Genomic DNA, 20596 nt, shown 5'->3' with positions numbered 1-20596 from the left:
CTGAAAAAATTTGTATCAATTTTCAGTCATTTTTATAAAAAAGAAGAAAAGGAGGATTAACAACATGGCTGGAGGGAAAGGAGTAATATTAAACACAGAAGGCGCAATAGACACGTCATTGCAGCAAAGTAGTTAAAAACACTTTCAATGCTCTTACAATCAGATGGTAAATGTGAAATGAAAGAACTTCCAGCCATCAAGTTGACTTGCATTATTGTATGAGGAACATTGAGGGACCACAGGTATCTGTAAGACATTTATCAGAAAAGAAAAAAAGGCACTTAACATTTTTCTTAGGAGTTACTGTCATTATGTGGGTTCAATTCCCTCCCATTCTCCCTACAAGTGGTCCCTAAACCAGACAAATTATGTTATTAACTTTACACAAAGAAGTGCCAACTCAGATATATGGAGTCCCATTTAAAAAAGAATTAAGTGCTACTAAAAGTTGGATTAATATTTACTTTGATTTTTTAATTAATTTATAATTATATTTATATTATAATGAATATTATTTTATTATGTTCTCTTTTCAGGCTTTAGCGTGTTGTAAACTATTACACAAGTATTCTACATATTTGGCATTCTTTATCCAGTGATGAGCTGCCAAAATCTTAACAACCGGTTCCCTATAAAAAGTTCTGATTTAAGGGGGGGAGCGGGGGAGGGGCCGGGGCAAGGGGAGACATACTCATGGGGCGGAGGGCCCCGGCAGGGCCTGGGCCAATTGCCCCCCTTGCTCCCTCCCCTCCCCTCTGGCCAGCCCTAGAGCTTGCAGCAGCCCCCCCCACACACACACACACCTTGCTGGGCCACTCAAAAAGCGGCAGCAGGACGACTCCCAACCTCAGCTGAGCTGCCCAGCTGGTGCCGGTGGCTGGCCACGCTGCAGCTAGGGGGAAGTGGGGGAGGGGCCCAGGGAGCCTCAGCCTCCCGAGCTGTGAATCCTAGGAGCAACAGGACGGTCTGGCCTGCTGACCGGAGTTCTTTGCCCACCTCCTGGCCCTTTAACAACCGGTTCTCCACGGAGGTCTAATTTTAGCAACCGGTTCTTGAGAACCTGTGGGAAACAGCTCCAGCTCACCACTGTCTTTATCATGTTTTATTTATTTGTGTATGTGTGCATGCATCTTAAAGGACAGCTCTAAAACATACATTTTTAGAATAAACTTGCATGTGGAATATCAGACTAACTCTCCAGGAGATAGTCATCTTCAGGTTTTAAGTGTCATGCACATCAATGTTCTAACATTATACTGAAATAAATATTGCAATTAAATAAATTGTCACCTATCAGAACTTAGAAAGAGAAAAGACCCATTAGTCAAGTCTCTTTCCATGCTAAAGTAGAATTGTCTCTACAGTTCATTCAATAGATTCACAGTTCAGACAGAAAACAAGATCAAACTACAACATGTGTACCTTACCTAGTTACAAACCTTCTTTATGCTTTACTGCAGTGGTTTGCAATCCTTTTTTCATCTGTGGACCCCTAACAAATTTTGAATGGAGGTGCAGACCCATTTGGAAATCTTAAACCTAGTCTGCAGACCCCGAGTGGTCTGCACACCTCAGGTTGAAAACCACTGTTCTATGGTAACAACAACATTTTGCAGGCCCCTAACACAGTCTGCGGAACCCAGGGGTCTGTGGACCACAGTTGAAAACCACTGCTTTACTACCTCAAGCAATTCTTCCTGCTCATATCAAATGTTGCACTTTCTGTCCTGACTATTCACTTTCATTAATCTCACTGTTTAATTATGGAGTCCCTGGAATGAAAATGTTAATATATGCTCTTTGGTGTGGTCATTTAACTTAACTTTTGTACTAAACTAGATAGAAGATAGTATAAATCATGCTTATTTTTATTTCCCAGATGAAAAACTTGGCTAAATTGGAGTTAAGGTTGACAGACATATCAATAACATAAGGGTTAAAAAAAAAAATAAGAATTTTGTAGTAACAAAAAAAGGACAAAATCAGGAAATTCAGAGTTAAACTTAAAAGTAATCCAACCATTTGAAAGTATGGACATGCACAGCTGAAATAACCCAAACAATTTTAACTGCCTCCTTCACAGTGCTGGCCTTCCATCTTGTAGTCTTCATGGCACAAACATGCACAAAGTGTAAACCAATGCAATGTCATCTTCTTGAGTTTGCAGACAGGCTGAAACAACAGCTCTGAGTGGTGTGAACTGTGTTATATTATTTTTTCATATTTTATTCAATAAAAACCTCAATTTTAAATTTTTTTTTCTGAAAATGCCATAGAAATTTCTGCCAGAGCACTGCCACAGCCAGTGACTTTGCACAGAACATAGCTCCTGCTTGCCACAGAGTATTTGGACCTTGCACTAGAATTTGAATGAAGATGCTATTTGTTTAATTAGGAATTATACATTTTTGTTTGACTGCACATAGCACAACTGCTTCATCTTTAAAAATAAGGCATTCTAATTTTTGAGGTTACTGATTAAAGCGACATCCTTTTTATGGGTAAGATTGTCATAAATGGTATCTATAAATCAATGTAAGCCCAGGGTTTGAACTCAAGCCTAGCCCCTTGCTCAATCCCCCTGTCTACAAACAAATTGGGCTGGGATTCAGGGTCCCAGGACCCCACAGGGGTGGAGGCAGAAGTGAAAGTAAGCCGGTACAGTCTGGTATGGTGTACCGGACCAGCTTCCCCAGGCGGCAATTTAAAGGGCCTGGGGCTCCCAGCAGCAGCTGGAGCCCTGGGCCCTGTAAATTGCCGCCAGAGCCCCGCTGCCAGAGCCCCCAAGTAGCAGAGGTGGTTGGGACCCCTGGGGCTCTGGTGGCGATTTAAAGGGACCGGGGCTCTGCTGCAGTAGTGGCGGCTGGGAGCCCCTGGCCCTTTAAATCACTGCCGGAGCCCCACCACCCCTACCCCAGGGCTTCAGCAGCGGGGCTCAGGCGGCGATTTAAAGGGACTAGGACTCTGGCCGCCACTACTGCCCTGGGCCCTTTAAATCTCTGCCAGCTCCAGCAGTGGGGCTCTGGCGACAATTTAAAGGGCCTGGGGCAGTATCGGAGGCTGGAGCCCCAGGCCCTTTAAATCGTCACCCGAGCCCCGCTGCCAGAGCCCTGGGGTAGCAGCAGCCGGGCTTTGGTGGCAATTTAAAGAGCCAGGGGCTTTCAGCCACTGCTACCGCCCTGGACCCTTTAAATGTCCGCTGGCTCTGGCAGCAGGGCTCGGGTGGCTCCGTCAGCAATTTAAAGGGCCCGGGGCTCCTCTGTGGTAGCGGCTGCTGGGAGCCCCTGACCCTTTAAATCACCGCCAGAGCCCCTGGCCGCCGCTGCTACCCTGGAGCTCCGGCAGCAGGGCTCAGGCGGCAATTTAAAGGTCCCGGGGCAGTAGCGGCTGCCAGAGCCCTGGGTCCTTTAAATGGCTCCTGAACCCTGGGGCTCCCAGCCACCTCTGTAGCTGGTAGCTCCAACAGTGATTTAAAGGGCCCAGGACTCCCAGCTGCCACTACCGCAGTTGGAGCCCCAGGACGTTTAAATCTCAGTTTAAAGGGTCTGGGGGCTCTAAGGCCCTGCCTCTTCTAGTTGAGGCCACACCCCTTCTGGTTGAGGCCCCGCCTCCTGCTCAGGACTCCAGTGTATCGGTAAGTCCTTTAAGTTACTTTCACCCTGGGTGGAGGGTCCAAGCCTGAGTCAAGCTGGGACTCAGAGTTCAAGTCCTATTGCTCTGCAGTGTAGACGTAGCCCCTCTGGATTCATGCTCTGGGAGTCCGCCAAATGCATCCCACAATCATACGGACTGACTTTCTATATCCGGTGGACAGTCAAGCATGGTGGAAAGTCAAGTTTTCCCACACTGCACCATGAACAAGGGGCTAGAGCAGCCACATTTTGGAAGGGTATTAGGAAGTCTGGGATATGGTTGGTTGGATTTGGGTCTGAGTACTGCATTGTGGATGCTGGAGCCCCGTGTGCAGGCCCAGGTCAGAAAATTCTTAACCTAGGGTTGACAAACAGTGTAGATGCTCAAGCCCTAGGTTCTCTAACAAGAGCAGCTGATTTGAGTTCCATGAACTTACATTGTAGTGTAGGTATACCAGAGCTTGTTTTCTCCTCAAGGTTTTGTTATGGGGGTGCTCTTACAACTGTTTGAAAGACCTTAACTGTGCATTTCTGCACTGTCAAGTATTTGGATATTTAAAGTACTTAAATAATTTAACCTTAATGCTGAATTTCCTGTGATTCAAACCATGGATTTTTACAATATTACAACATTTCTGCATATCTTTTACCCTGATACTCCCATTCTTAATACCAGCTTAAGTTTTTTGTCTCCGACTTTCCTTGGTTATTTTCAAATATTTTAAAAGATCGACATGTATTGGAAACCAGGAGACAGGATACTCTGCAGAACTCCTAAGCCCCAAAGAGAAGGGCAAGTGGGGTAGCAGGAAACTCCAGTGGGTGCTGGCTTCCCAGATCCCCAAACAACCTCAGTTAATAAGCTGCCTCTACTTTCCAACTTCTTCCCAGCCTGCCAGGCTCCATATCTTGATTCCTGCTCCCCTTCCCAATTTGTCTCTCTCAAACCTAAAGTTCACAGGACCTACTACAGACCACGGCAGGAGAGCAGAAACCATAGGCCCCATGCAGACATTATAGGAACTTGAGGTGGGGCAGGGAAAGAAGGAGATTAGAGAGCAGATGACTCAGGCAACCCAGCTCTGAAGCCAAGAGGGCTGCAGGATCAGCTGAGCCTACAGGACACTAGAGATCTTAAAAACTCTGCAAGTATTCTGATTTTGGAGTAGGGGAGAAGCATTGGGAGTCTAGGAGCACTATTAGGCTTCAGGACTCAGTGGAATCTGGTGTCCAGCTACCTGTTAAGGTCTGCTAATGCACTGCTGCTGGCATGGGTGGTGCATGAACTGCTGGCTGGGGAAGGCTAACCCCCAGCCATGCCCCTTCCACCCAAGGCCCCACCCCTTCCATCTCCTGGAGCCCAGAGCCCCCCACCATGGCCGCCAGCCCTCACCCGAGGCTAGTGCCCCCAGCCCCGGAGCACTGGGAGGGCACATGGCGTGGCCGCAGCCTCTGGAGCATGGGGAGGGAGGAAGGGAGGGCAGGCAGCACGGCCTCAGACCCTGGAGCTGGGCTGCAGAGCGGAAGCAGAGGGTCTGGGGGGTGGAGAGTGGGCAGGGCCATGTCTGGCTGTTTGGGGAGGCACAGCCTCCCCCAGCCTATGGTACCCGCTGCCCACGGTGGGGTCTGCTGCCTCCCCACTATTCTCTTGTGCACAATCATTTTGTAATGATTGTCAGGAAGCCATGCATTTTGAGTCTCCATCTTCTTCTGGAGACACTTTCAGGACTACCAGGGCAGGAGGGAGATACGTACAGTACAGGAAGAAGGATATGCAGGACTGGAGGAAGATGTGAATTTTGTCTTCACTGCTTTGCTTTCTACCCTCTTCACTCTCCTTTTGTTTCTGCTTTGGTTTTTGGACCTGTCCCCTCCCCTGCTTTTCTCCATCCCACTTTGTTTCTTTTCCTTCTCTGATCCTGCCTACTTCAATTTGTCGCTGCCTCTTTTTAATCTCTTCCTTTATTTTCCCCACAGAATCCTTCCATGAATTACACTGCACTGCTACAGGGGTCTATCCAATGAAGCATGGGCTGTTAATGACTGGCCCCTAGGTTAAGCGGTGCTGAGTAAAGAGTACCCTCTGGATTCCCCAGCTGTGCAGGTTGAACCATGTCCCAGCCACCTACATGCTGAAAAGAGAACATGAAACTTCAGTGAGTTTTCTGGATCCTTTGTTTCCCCTCTCTGGGATGTTACGAAGGAAAGGTACGTTATTAATTAATTATTATTTATAGAGCCCAATGGCCCCAGTCAATGATCGGAGTCACATTTTGTTAGGTACTATACAAAGTAGTAAAAACCCAGTCCCTGCCCCAAAGAGGTCTGGTCCAGAGTTTTTATTTTCTAGTTGCAGTTCCCAGTGGAATGTATTTCTTCAATAACTGCAGAAAGGCCACATGACCCTTCAACACTGAAATGTGTCAAGTGTAAGATTTAATGCTTCTAAATTCACAGAGAGGCTATTGAGAAATAGCTTTAAAGAACCTGGCCACTGAACCATTAGATCAAATCTGAAGTAATGAAGGGATGAATCATATTCCAATATAATGAATTATATTGGAAAAGAGGAATGTTTCAGCTCTTTGATACTTGTTCTATCATTAGTCTGATATACTTATATCGGTCTGTAACATTATGAGATCTCCTTTTATAATAGCCTGGTTCACAAAAAAAAAATGACCCTCATGTCAATGTATCATCTCAGGAGCCCTATTACCGTGGAATCAGTACTTGTAAGCCCTGCTCAAATACAGAGACAGAAATAAATGTTGTTTTTTAGACCCATTTCTGCAGATTATTCATTCCCTTATTTAGCTTTATTGTAACTGTTCACAAAATTACTAGTTTCTAGATAGATCAGTAACCATAGCAACTAGACATCATAAATTAGATAATCAGAATCAGGACTATCAGCCATAAGCAACAATTTCAGGCTGGCACTGTGGAAAAAAACAATGGTTGCTTAGTATTTGTGCCTCAGCCTTGTCATATTCAGAAGCCAAATTCACATATGTTGAATTTGCAGTCTGTACATACGAAGAATTGTTGAATACGTTACTACAATGGCCCGACCTGCAAACAACTGCTAGCAGTAATAAGCAACAACAACTGAGACCCAGAGCTTTCCCTGAAGATTAAACATTGATTGGGAGGAGTTTCTGTCCAAAGTCTTTCTGATCCTGTTGCTGATTAACAGCCATCTTGCTTTTTTTTTTTTTAAAGTGATCTTTCTAACTGGTAGTGTGGCTATGATACTCAGGGGTGCAAGCCACACAAGAGAGAGGCTGTGTCACTCTTGCTTTGCTGCTGTAGTTCCCAGCCTGGGCCCCTCAGAAACAGCAAACCAGCATGTAGGTCACACCCTGAGTGTCTGTGTATAGCTGCAGCCTGCAATCCAGTCACACTTTGATTTTCACCAACCTAAATTACCATTTGCAGGGTAACCCCAACATGATCTCAGTCCCAAATTCCTCCCCCCCCCAATGTGTGTTCTGCACTGTCCAGCCCTCTCCTGAATATTTTGGGTCTGTGGCCCCTGTAAGGGGATCAATATACAATAGTTTGCTACTTTAAATAGAGTTACCCAATCCACAACACTGGATTAGTTTTGATCAAAGATAAAACAAATTTAACTAGAAAAAGACAGATTTTAAGGGAGTACAATTAAAAGGCATTAAAGTCAAGAGAAATAAAGATGAAACACTTTCTACTGCTAAAACTTAAACTAGACTTGGTTCAAGGTGATATCCCTTATCATCTGTTCCCAGTAACATTGTTAGCCAAATGTTCAGGCCAAGGATCTGCTTGCAACTGAACACTAAAGATTTCTTCTGATTAGTAAATCTGTTACTTTGTAGCACCACTTTAGTGGCACACCAGGGCCATTCTGTGATCAAAGATTTGCAACATTTGTCCACTGCATGTCTCTCCAGCATCCAGCTCCCCCAGTTTGCATCAGATAGAACAGCTGTAGCTTCTCACCCTGCCAGCTAGCCTGCCTCAAAACCACCTCTGCACCTTCCCTGCACCTCTCCGACATCACCTGGGAGCACCTCTCTTCTCCTTCCTCATGCCCCCATCTCCTCACATGTGGCACTTATGTTCCATCAGCCTCTGCTCCAGGGATCTTTGCTTCTTCTTCAACTCTGCTCCTCTTTCCCTCAAGCCCTACATCATCTTTATTCCTAGCTCTCAAATTATCCTCTGCTGAAATCTCCCCTCTGCCCACCTCCTTGTTTGTGCTGTTTCTAACTCATTAAAATAACTTTTTAAAAAGTTCAGAAATGGAAGGGCTAAGCTGTGGAAACCTTATATAAATAGCTGGTTAACACTTTCAAAAGTGCTTAAAGTATAAGTCCTATTCTCTAAAGTGATTTAGGCAGTTGTCTCACTGACTTTTAATAAGATTTAGGCTCTTAAGAGTCTAAGTCACTTTTGAAAATTTTATCCATTATGTCAGTTTTTCTCCTATATTGCCTGTCACATTTTTAGCAAAAGAGATCAGAGAAACACTACTGCCAGATCCATTTTACAGTTTATTCAGATGGTCAGATGTTTTTTTTATCAGGAACTTTCAGATTGCTGGACTGAGCAAAGTGCCGGGAGTTTTTCCTTAAATAATATCTGTTTTGTCTTGAAGCATAAAATGAATAGCCAGTTTTTAAAAACAGTCTCTGATAGAAACAAGAAGAAAATAACAATCGTATTCATCTTTATCAAATATGCTGTTGCCACTTCAAGGTTTAAACAGAAAGCCTTCCCACTTTTTGAATCCTTGCAATTGTAACAGCCTGGCTGCTTATCTTGGTAACAGTCCTGCTCCCTCACTGGGCGCACTATTTATTGCTCTATTCTGGAACCTGTTTGTTGCCTTGTAATGTAATGCACAGCTACCTTCAGCATTAACTATAGAGCCATTCCATTTATATAATTCACTGACCTTTCACTTTATAGGGCTTGGTTTCAAGTCACTAGTCAAACCGCTTTTAGCTGAAGCATGTGTTTGGACTGCAGTATATGAACTCTCTTACAAGCCATCTGCACCAGACAACCAGAGACACAATAGTCTTTCCTGGAACAGTACTCAGCGCTTGAATGGCTGGAAGTTATCAGGTCTGACTTGTAAGCACTGCAGAACTGAAGAGGCTCACAGCCTTTTTTCACCACTCACTAGACTTGTATGTCTAGTCCCTGTATGGTGCCCCTTCTAGAATTACTTAGACTCAGGGAGCAGTAACCTTGAAAAAGAAGCAGACTATTGAGAAAGTCATAACTTACATAGAGTGGTTTCTGTCTCCTGTTTTACTTGTGTGTGTGAATTTGCAGTCATGTTGCACGTATGTAATGGGGCATGCTGTTTAAGAAACAAAGTTTTCAAAAACAGCATGTTGCTCTTCAATCTCAGTCTTAGCAGACAACTATTTATAAAGCTCATCAAACCAAATGGCAGGTGATAATTTAGGCTCAAAATAAAAACCTCTAGAACTAAGCAACAATAATTCTCCTTGAAGGTGGTCTATTCAAGTTTAAGGAGAGTTTTAAATTTGGTTCCAGTTTGTGGCTTTTATTTCCACATCCCTAGAAGCAAACAGGATGATTTGAGAATGTAATATTCTCTTTCAAAAAGCTTTTAAACGAAAATAGATTGATATACAGCTAAAATCAGCTTCAGAGCTGAAATGAATCTCTTTTGGAGGGAGGGGAGAGTTTGAGGGGATAATTGCATATCAGGTGAGCAACAATTAACAGATTCCACTCCCACCCCAACTTGGTGGTATAACAGCAGAGATCTGCGTTTCTGTCTCTTGGAATGAGGACTTCTATTTAAATTTCCCATTGCCATGCACACTCAAGTCAACTTTAAAAACATCACATTCTACAAACACTTAAGTAGGCTGTCATTTTTTCCCTGCCCAGCATTACTGACCATAAAAGGGAGAGCCATGATACATCACTGCAAACTGAAGACATCAACTAGCTCACCTTACCTAATTTCATACAGGAGAAATCTCCAAAAAATGCCCCAGAAGGAGTTTATTCTGTTTCAGAGGTGGAGTTTGCCCCCTGACAGAATGAACTGGGGTTTTGACCACCAGAATCTTCAGATCCTTTGGGATTTGACAGAGGTCTGTTGTATTAATTTAGCTGGATTAAAGGCTCAAAGGTGTTAATGTAACCCAGTCACTGTACAACATTAAACAGTTTTAAACGAAGTTCATAGTTTGGTATACAAAGACCTCAGCCTACTTATTACCAGAGCAAACACACTAAAATCCATGCCAAAGGTTAGAAATGTATTGATTGAAACACACAAAAAGAAAAGAATCAAAACAAGGCAAAGAGCACTGAAACTAACTGATTATGCAAAATAAATTTACTCAAAACCTAAGTCTCTATTTTGAGACAGTGAATATTGGCTAAAGTCTCTTATTCAATGAAACAGTCCTTCATAGCAGGGAAGAAAGGGGTTAGCTCTGCTTCTCAGTTCTGAGTTGGAAATGATGGTGACTTTTGTTGCTTTAGGCAAAACAGATAGACACAGAAAGGAGAGAAGAGATAAGATAATAAAGATGGGGGAAAGATGGCTTTTGCTGATGTTCTCAGAATACAGGGTAGCTGGTCAGTCATGGACAGATGCTTTTGGCTGACAAGTCAGTCACAACAACGGTTGCTCTGGATCTCAGCTCACCTCCCCACTCAGGTAAATCATCTGGTTGTCCTTCTCAGATCCCTGTCCTTCACTGATCCTTCTCCGGCTCAGCAGAGCTGGATGGGCTGTCTCATCCCATTGTGCTGGTATCATGCAGTATTGTTGATTTCAGGATCAGATGAAAAGCCAAGAGAGAGAGGGGACAGAAGGAAGATGGGGGTAGGGGCAGGACAGAAAGAAGCACACGAGGAAGGGGAAGACAAAACAAAATCTTGCATATATCAGGTTGGGATCCTCATTCGTGCAACAATGATGGTCAAATATCCCCTCTGGAGTATCAAAGTCTGATGTCACAGCAACAATCCTGACACAGCTGTGGTGAGGGGCAGTGGGTGGAATAATCCATCCTCTCATTATTTTAGTTCATTGACTTATAGACTCATAGACTTTAAGGTCAGAAGGGACCATTATGATCATCTAGTCTGACCTGCTGCACAATGCAGGCCACACAATCTCACCCATCCACTTCTATAACAAACCCCTAACCTATGTCTGAGTTATTGAAGTCCTCAAATTGTGGTTTGAAGACCTCAAGCTGCAGAGAATCCTCCAGCAAGTGACCCATGCCCCACGCTGCAGAGGAAGGCGAAAAACCTCCAGGGCCTCTGCCAATCTGCCCTGGAGGAAAATTCCTTCCCGACCCCAAATATGGCAATCAGTTAAACTCTGAGCATGTGGGCAAGACACACCTGCCTGCACCCAGGAAAGAATCCTCTGTAGTAACTCAGATCCCATCCCATCTAACATCCCATCACAGACCACTGGGCATACTTACCCGCTGATGATCAAAGATCAATTGCCAAATTAATTGCCAAAATTAGGCTATCCCATCATACCATCCCCTCCATAAACTTATCAAGCTTAGTCTTAAAGCCAGATCTGTCTTTTGCCCCCACTACTCCCCTTGGAAGGCTGTTCCAGAACTTCACTCCTCTAATGGTTAGAAACCTTTGTCTAATTTCAAGTCTAAACTTCCTAGTGTCCAGTTTATATCCATTTGTTCTTGTGTCCACATTGGTACTAAGCTTAAATAATTCCTCTCCCTCCCTAATATTAATCCCTCTGGTATACTTATAAAGAGCAATCATATCCCCACTCAACCGTCTTTTGGTTAGGCTAAACAAGCTAAGCTGTTTGAGTCTCCTTTCATAAGACAGGTTTTCCATTCCTCGGATCATCCTAGTAGCCCGTCTCTGAACCTGTTCCAGTTTGAATTCATCCTTCTTAAACATGGGAGACCAGAACTGCACACAGTATTCCAGATGAGGTCTCACCAGTGCCTTGTATAATGGTACTAACACCTCCTTATCTTTGCTGGAAACACCTCACCTGATGCATCCTAAAACTGCATTAGCTTTTTTAATAGCCATATCACATTGGTGGCTCATAGTCATCCTGTAATCAACCAATACTCCGAGGTCCTTCTCCTCCTCTGTTACTTCCAACTGATGTGTCCCCAATTTATAACTAAAATTCTTGTTATTAATCCCTAAATGCATGAACTTGCACTTTTCACTATTAAATTTCATCCTATTACTATTACTCCAGTTTACAAGGTCATCCAGATCTTCCTGTATGATATCCCGGTCCTTCTCTGTTTTAGCAATACCTCCCAGCTTTGTGTCATCCGCAAACTTTATTAGCACATTCCCACTTTTTGTGCCAAGGTCAATAATAAAAAGGTTAAATAAGATTGGTCCCAAAACTGATCCCTGAGGAACTCCACTAGTAACCTCCTTCCAGCCTGACAGTTCACCTTTCAGTACACCCGCTGTAGTCTCCCCTTTAACCAGTTCCTTATCCACCTTTCAATTTTCATATTGATCCCCATCTTTTCCAATTTAACTAATAATTCCCCATGTGGAACCGTGTCAAATGCCTTACTGAAATCGAGGTAAAATAGATCCACTGCGTTTCCTTTGTCTAAAAAATCTGTTACCTTCTCAAAGAAGGAGATCAGGTTGGTTTGGCACGATCTACCTTTTGTAAAACCATGTTGTATTTTGTCCCAATTACCATTGACCTCAATGTCCTTAGCTACTTTCTCCTTCAAAATTTTTTCCAAGACCTTACATACTACAGATGTCAAACTAATAGGCCTATAGTTACTCGGGTCACCTTTTTTCCCTTTCTTAAAAATAGGAACTATGTTAGCAATTCTCCAGTCGTACGGTACAACCCGAGTTTACTGATTCATTACAAATTCTTGCTAATGGGCTTGCAATTTCATGTGCCAGTTCCTTTAATATTCTTGGATGAAGATTATCTGGGCCCTCCAATTTTGTCTCATTAAACTGTTCGAGTTTGGTTTCTACCTCAGATGTGGTAATAACTACCTCCATATCCTCATTCCCATTTGTCATTCTACCATTATCCCTAAGCTCCTCATTAGCCTTATTAAAGACTGAGGCAAAGTATTTATTTAGATATTGGGCCATGCCTAGATTATCCTTAACCTCCATTCCATCCTCAGTGTTTAGCGGTCCCACTTCTTCTTTCTTTGTTTTCTTCTTATTTATATGGCTATAGAACCTTTTACTATTGGTTTTAATTCCCTTTGCAAGGTCCGACTCTACATGGCTTTTAGCCTTTCTCACTTCATTCCTACACGTTCTGACCTCAATAAGGTAGCTTTCCTTGCTAATCCCGCCTATTTTCCACTCCTTGTAGGCTTTCTGCTTTTTCTTAATCACCTCTCTGAGATGCTTGCTCATCCAGCTTGGTCTACAACTCCTGCCTATGATTTTTCTCCCCTTTCTTGGGATGCAGGCTTCTGAAAGTTTCTGCAGCTTTGACTTGAAGTAATTCCAGGCCTCCTCCACCTTTAGATCCACAAGTTCTTCAGTCCAATCCACTTCTCTAACTAATTTCCTTAATTCTTTAAAGTTAGCCCTTTTGAAATCAAAAACCCTAGTCCCAGATCTATTTTTGTTTATCCTTCCATCTAGTTTGAATTGAATTAGCTCATGATCTCTTGAACCAAGGTTGTCCCCTACAACCATTTCTTCTATGAGGTCCTCACTACTCACCAAAACCAAATCTAAAATGGCATCCCCTCATGTTGGTTCTTCAACTACTTGGTGAAGAAATCCATCAGCTATCACATCCAGAAAAATCTGAGCTCTATTATTGTTACTAGCACTTGTCCTCCAGTCTATATCTGGGAAGTTAAAGTCTCCCATGATCACACAATTCCCATTAGTGTTTACTTCATTAAAAACATTAAAGAGGTTTCTATCCATATCCAAATCAGATCCCGGCGGTCTGTAGCACACCCCAAGCACTATCTCAGGGGAGGCTCTAGTAGCTTTCTTTCCCAATGTGATTTTTGCCCAGACAGACTCTGTCTTATCCATTCCATCACTTCTTATTTCTTTACAGTTAACCTCATCATTGACATACAATGCTACTCCACCACCTTTGCCTTTATTTCTGTCTTTCCTAAACAGCACATAGCCTTCAATACCTGTACTCCAGTCATGACTACTATTCACCATGTTTCTGTTATCCCTATAATATCCGGTTTCACTTCCTGCACCAGAAGCTCTAGTTCCTCCATTTTGTTACCTAGGCTCCTCGCATTAGTGTACAGACATCTTAATTTTTGCCGTTTAGCTTCACTGACATTCTTTACCCGGTTAGGCACAGACATTCTACCACCAGTATCACCTGTTAGACTGGTATCTACACTACCCTTCCTCCTTATGCCCACTCTTCTGCCCATGGCTGTATCCTCTCTTACTTTATTTTCTTCCCTCTCAATGTTAAATTCCGGCGTGGAGATTACCTGGACATCTCTCAACCATCTTCCCCAAATTCCTAGTTTAAAGCTCTCTTAATCAGTTGTGCCAGCCTCCATCCTAGAAGTCTATTTCCCTCCTTACTCAGGTGAAGTCCATCCTGAGAGAACAGTCCTCTGTCCATGAATGCTTCCCAGTGGCCACACCAATTCTGGTTCATTGATTTCCGACTCTCAACTCCTCTTGTTTATCAGGTACAATCTTAACACAATCCTTCAGTGGTATTAGTAGACCCTTTCTGTTTAAAGAAGTTCAGTCACATCTTTTCTTAACCAGTTTCATACAACAGATCATTGTGACAATTCATGAAATTTTACTCACTTTTCACCAAGTAGGCTAACAAATAAAGGAGACCTGCTACACCACAATTATTACAACAGGTCCTGTGGGTCTGCTCCATCTACAGGACTTCTTGCCCCTCTTTCAAGAATTGGGCAGCATTTCCCCTTTCTGGTAGCTGCCCTTAGATCCCCACTCTGAGAGGAGGGTGATACCAGTCAGCTCTGTGTTCTTGGAGAACCAGGGTGCAGTATCCAGCCTGTCTGACTCAGGAAAGACAGCCCCTGCCCCCACTAGTCTCTGCTTGAACCAAAACCGATCAGAGAAAAGGCTTGCAGAGAGCAGTGAAGGGCATTGGGAGACACACCTAGATCCCTCCTGACCAGGAGGATAAGATTAAGACATCTCTATTAGCATACAGAATGGAGAACAGAGACAACTCCTCTAGCCTCATCTGCATGAAAGATGGGACAGGGAGACTTCTCCATTAGCATACAGAATGGAGAACAGAGAACCACACTGAACTCTGGGACCAGAAAAGCAGGGAAGCACTGCATCATGGGGGATCTCTGCTCTAAATGTTGATGAACTTACACCTGCCCACACCCAGCTCAGCAGTTATCAGACCAATTCTAGTAATAAATCCTTGATTGATATCCAAAATACTGAAGCAGCCTACTTGAAAGCTAGAAGCCTCTGTTGATAGGCTGAGCCTTAGTCAGTGGGCGGGGCTATCAAGCAGGCCAGGGCTTTATAAAGCAGTGCGCAAGCGACCAGGAGCTGCTAACAGGGAGTTTCGCAAGGGAGTGTGGAAGGGGAGCAGGAAGGGGGCAAAGGCTCCTTGCTGTTATTTTTGTTTTCAAACCTATAAACTAAACTACAGCCAAAACTTCTTGCTTTAAACAACCCCTTCATTAACTAGGACACAATGCAGGCAGAAGCCCAGCAGCAGAGTGGGGGCTATCCAGTTTATTGTGCTGAGTGCGGCATGTATGATTAACTGCCCTGTGGGCGGGTGGCATATGCGTGCAAGCGGTGCAAGGAGCTCCTGGCCCTCAGAGACCACGTCTGGGCTTTGGAGGACAGGGTGGCGGAACTAGAGGAGCTAAGGGAGGCAGAGAGGTATGTTGATGAGGCTTTCTGGGACACTGTAGAATTGTCTCACCTCCGGTCAGAAAGCCCCTGCACTGTTGAGGAGGCTGAAAGGCCCAGGGAAGTGGAGCAGTCTACGGGAGCAGAGGGAAACCTTCCCATAGTTGAGACCCTCCTTCCAGATGGTGTTGAGGTATCCTCTCGCACTGAGGTTACCTCTCTGGGGGAGGGAACTCCAGTTACTAGGAAAAGGCAGGTGTTGGTAATGGGAGATTTGATCATTAGAAACATAGATAGCTGGATTTGTGATGACCAGGAGAACCGTATGGTGACTTGCCTGCCTGGTGCAAAGGTTGCGGATCTCTCGAGGCATCTAGACAGACTTATGTGTAGTGCTGGGGAGGAGCTGGTGGTCGTGGTACATGTAGGTACCAATGACATAGGGAAGGGTAGGAGAGACATCCTGGAGGTCAAATTTAGGCTGCTAGGGAGGAGACTGAAATCCAGGACCTCTATGGTGGCATTCTCAGAAATGCTCCAAGTTCCACATGCAGAGGCAGAGCTTCAGAGTCTCAATGCATGGATGAGATGATGGTGTAGAGAGGAGGGGTTTAGATTCATTAGGAACTGGGGAAACTTTTGGGATGGGGGGAGCCTATACAGGAGAGATGGGCTCCACCTAAACCAAAGTGGAACCAGACTGCTGGCACTAAACATTAAAAAGGCTGTAGAGCAGTTTTAAAACTAGGAGATGGGGGGAAAGCCGACTGCTGCAGAGGAGCATGTGGATCGGACAGAGACTTCTCTTAGAGGAGAGTCTATTGATAGAGATTCTCTAGGTTATAGTCAGGAACAGAGGATGGAAGAGGATAATGTAAGCAGGGCCGGCTCCAGACCCCAGCGCGCCAAGCGCGCGCTTGGGGCGGTGTCCCACGGGAGGGCGGCAAGCAGCTCTGGTGGACTTCCCACAGGCATGCCTGCGGAGGGTCCGCTGGTCCTGCGGCTCCGGTGGAGCATCCGCAGGCATGCCTGCGGGAGGTCCTCTGGAGCCGTGGGACCAGCGGACCCTCCGCAGGCACGTCTGCGGGAGGTCCACCGCAGCCGCAGGACCGGCGACCGCCAGAGCGCCCCCCGCGGCGTGCCGCCCTGCTTGGGGCAGCGGAAATCCTAGAGCCGCCCCTGAATGTAAGGGCCAAATCAGACGAGAAACATTCATATAAAAAGGAATCTGACACATCAGAAAAGGGCAGACAATTAAACAGTGACAAGTTTTTAAAGTGCTTGTACACAAATGCTAGAAGTCTAAATAATAAGATGGGTGAACTAGAGTGCCTCGTGATAAAGGAGGATATTGATATAATAGGCATCACAGAAACCTGGTGGACTGAGGATAATCAATGGGACACAATCATTCTGGGGTACAAAATATATCGGAAGGACAGAACAGGTCGTGCAGGGGGGGAGTGGCACTATCTGTGAAAGAAAATGTAGAATAAAATGAAGTAAAAATCTTAAGTGAATCCACATGTTCCATAGAATCTCTATGGATAGAAATTTCATGCTCTAAGAATATAACATTAGGGATCTATTATCGACCACCTGACCAGGACAGTGATAGTGATGATGAAATGCTAAGGGAAATTAGAGAGGCTATCAAAATAAGAACTCAGTAATAGTGGGGGATTTCAATTATCTCCATATTGACTGGGAACATGTCACCTCAGGACAAAATGCAGAGACAAAATGTCTCTATACTTTAAATGACTGCTTCTTGGAGCAGCTGGTATGGGAACCCACAAGGGGAGAGGCAACTCTAGATTTAGTCCTGAGTGGAGCGCAGGAGCTGGTCCAAGAGGTAATAATAACAGGACCACTTGGAAATAGTGACCATAATATAACAACATTTAACATCCCTGTGGTGTGAAGAACATCTCAACGGCCCAACACTGTGGCATTTAATTTAAAAAAGGGGAACTATGCAAAAATGAGGGGGTTAGTTAAACAGAAATTAAAAGGTACAGTGACTAAAGTGACTGCAAGCTGCATGGGCGCTTTTTAAAGACGCCATAATAGAGGCCCAACTTAAATGTATACTCCAAATTAAAAAAAACAGTAAAAGAACTAAAAAAGAGCCACCGTGGCTTAACAACCATGTAAAAGAAGCAGTGACAGATAAAAAGACTTCCATTAAAAAGTGGAAGTCAAATCCTAGCAAAGTAAATAGAAAGGAGCATAAACACTGCCAAATTAAGTGTAAAAATGTAATACGAAAAGCCAAAGAGGCATTTGAAGAACAGCTAGCCAAAAACTCAAAAGGTAATAACAAAATGTTTTTTAAGTACATCAGAAGCAGGAAGCCTGCTAAACAACCAGTGGGGCCCCTCGATGATAGAGATAGAAAAGAAGCGCTTAAAGACGAAAAAGTCATTGTGGAGAAACTAAATGAATTATTTGCTTCAGTCTTCACGGCTGAGGATGTTAAGGAGATTCCCAAACCTGAGCCATCCTTTGTAGGTGACAAATCTGAGGAACTGTCACAGATTGAAATGTCACTAGAGGAGGTTTTAGAATTAATTGATAAACGTAACATTAACAAGTCACCGGGACCAGATGGCATTCACCCAAGAGTTCTGAAAGAACTCAAATGTGAAATTGCGGAACTATTAACTAGGGTTTGTAACCTGTCCTTTAAATCGGCTTCTGTACCCAACGACTGGAAGATAGCTAATGTAACGCCAATATTTTAAAAGGGCTCTAGAGGTGATCCCAGCAATTACAGACTGGTAAGTCTAACGTCAGTACCGGGCAAATTAGTCGAAACAATAGTAAAGAATAAAATTGTCAGACACATAGAAAAACATAAATTGTTGGGCAAAAGTCAACATGGTTTCTCTAAAGGGAAATCATGTCTTACTAATCTATTAGAGTTCTTTGAAGGGGTCAACAAACATGTGGACAAGGGGGATCCAGTGGACATAGTGTACTTAGATTTCCAGAAAGCCTTTGACAAGGTCCCTCACCAAAGGCTCTTACGTAAATTAAGTTGTCATGGGATAAAAGGGAAGGTCCTCTCATGGACTGAGAACTGGTTAAAAGACAGGGAACAAAGGGTAGGAATTAATGGTAAATTCTCAGAATGGAGAGGGGTAACTAGTGGTGTTCCCCAAGGGTGAGTCCTAGGACCAGTCCTATTCAACTTATTCATAAATCATCTGGAGAAAGGGGTAAACAGTGAGGTGGCAAAGTTTGCAGATGATACTAAACTGCTCAAGATAATTAAGACCAAAGCAGACTGTGAAGAACTTCAAAAAGATCTCACAACACTAAGTGATTGGGCAACAAAATGGCAAATGAAATTTAATGTGGATAAATGTAAAATAATGCACATTGGAAAAAATAACCCCAACTATACATACAATATGATGGGGGCTAATTTAGCTACAACGAGTCAGGAAAAAGATCTTGGAGTCGTCGTGGATAGTTCTCTGAAGATGTCCACACAGTGTGCAGAGGCGGTCAAAAAAGCAAACAGGATGTTAGGAATCATTAAAAAGGGGATAGAGAATAAGATGGAGAATTTATTATTGCCCTTATATAAATCGATCATACGCTCACATCTTGAATACCGCGTACAGATGTGGTCGCCTCATCTCAAAAAAGATATACTGACACTAGAAAAGGTTCAGAGAAGGGCAACTAAAATGATTAGGGGTTTGGAGAGGGTCCCATATGAGGAGAGATAAAGAGGCTAGGACTTTTCAGCTTGGAAAAGAGGAGACTAAGGGGGGATATGATAGAGGAATATAAAATTATAAGTGATGTGGAGAAAGTGGATAAGAAAAAGTTATTTACTTATTCCCATAATTCAAGAACTAGGGGTCACCAAATGAAATTAATAGGCAGCAGGTTTAAAACAAATAAAAGGAAGCTCTTCTTCACACAGCGCATAATCAAATTGTGGAACGCCTTACCTGACGAGGTTGTGAAGGCTAGGACTGTAGCAGCGTTTAAAAGAGAACTGGATAAATTCATGGAGGTTAAGTCCATTAATGGCTATTAGCCACGATGGGTAAGGAATGGTGTCCCTAGACTCTATTTGTTTGTCAGAGGGTGGAGATGGATGGCAGGATCATTACCTGTTAGGTTCACTTCCTCTGGGCACTTGGCATTGGCCACTGTCGGTAGACAGGATACTGGGCTAGATGGACCTTTGGTCTGACCCATTACGGCCGTTCTTATGTTCTTCTTATGTTATGTAATTGTATTGTGCATGGGTGGCAAGTTTGTAGAAATTTTGGTGGTGCTCAGAACCCGCCCCCCCACTCCGCCCCCCCAAACTCTGCCCCCACCTGCCTAAGGCTCTGGGTGGGGTTTAGGGGGGAGGTATGGGGTGCAGATCCTGGGCTGGGGATTAGGGTGCAGGAGGGGTGCAGGCTTTGGGATGGAGTTTGGGTGCAGGCTCTGGGCTGGGGTGGGGGTGTAGGAAGGGGTGAGGGGTGCAGGCTCTGGGAGGGAGTTTGGGTGCTGGGTGCAGGCTCCGGGCTGGGGGTGGTAGCGTAGGATGGGGGAGGGGGTGCACCCTCTGGGAGGGAGTTTGGGGATAGGAGGGAGTGCAGGGTGAGGGCTGTGGGGCTGAGGATGAGGGGTTCATGCTGTGGGGTCAGGGCTGGGGCAGAGGATCAGGGTGCAGGGGATGAGGGTTGGGGCTGGGGATGAGGGGTTCATGATGTGGGGGCTCAGGGCTAGGGCAGAGGTTTGGAGTGTGGGGTGAGGGCTGTGGGGCTCATGATGTGGGGACTCAGGGCTGGGGCTGAGGATTAGGTGCGGGGGACGAGGGCTCTGGCGGGGGCTGAGGATTAGGGTGCGGGGGGATGAGGGCGCTCAGGGCTGGGGCTGAGGATTAGGGTGCGGGGGGATGAGGGCTCTGGCCGGGGATGAGGGATTTGGGGCGTTGGAGAGGCTCAGGGCTAGGGCGGAAGGGCAGGGTAAGGGCAGCCTGCCTTGCCATTAGTGAATGGCAGTTCTGCCTGGAGCCGATCTCCGGCAGCACAAAGCACGCAGGGGGAGGGGTGGCAGGCGGG

General features: G+C 44.7%; 1 protein-coding gene across 3 annotated transcripts in view; it reads right to left on the bottom strand.

The window, feature by feature from the left end:
- The window catches only part of LOC120395903, an 89870-nt gene that overhangs the window by 18495 nt on the left and 50779 nt on the right, over positions 1 to 20596 (bottom strand). For all 3 annotated transcript variants that reach the window (XM_039520710.1, XM_039520709.1, XM_039520711.1), the window contains exon 8: positions 158 to 246. In XM_039520710.1, the coding sequence (XP_039376644.1) occupies positions 158 to 246 (89 nt within the window). The remainder of the gene's footprint in view (positions 1 to 157; positions 247 to 20596) is intronic.

This window comes from Mauremys reevesii, linkage group 1 (genome assembly GCF_016161935.1).
Source record: "Mauremys reevesii isolate NIE-2019 linkage group 1, ASM1616193v1, whole genome shotgun sequence".
NCBI lineage: Eukaryota > Metazoa > Chordata > Testudines > Geoemydidae > Mauremys > Mauremys reevesii.
This window is presented reverse-complemented; position numbering and strand designations above follow the sequence as displayed.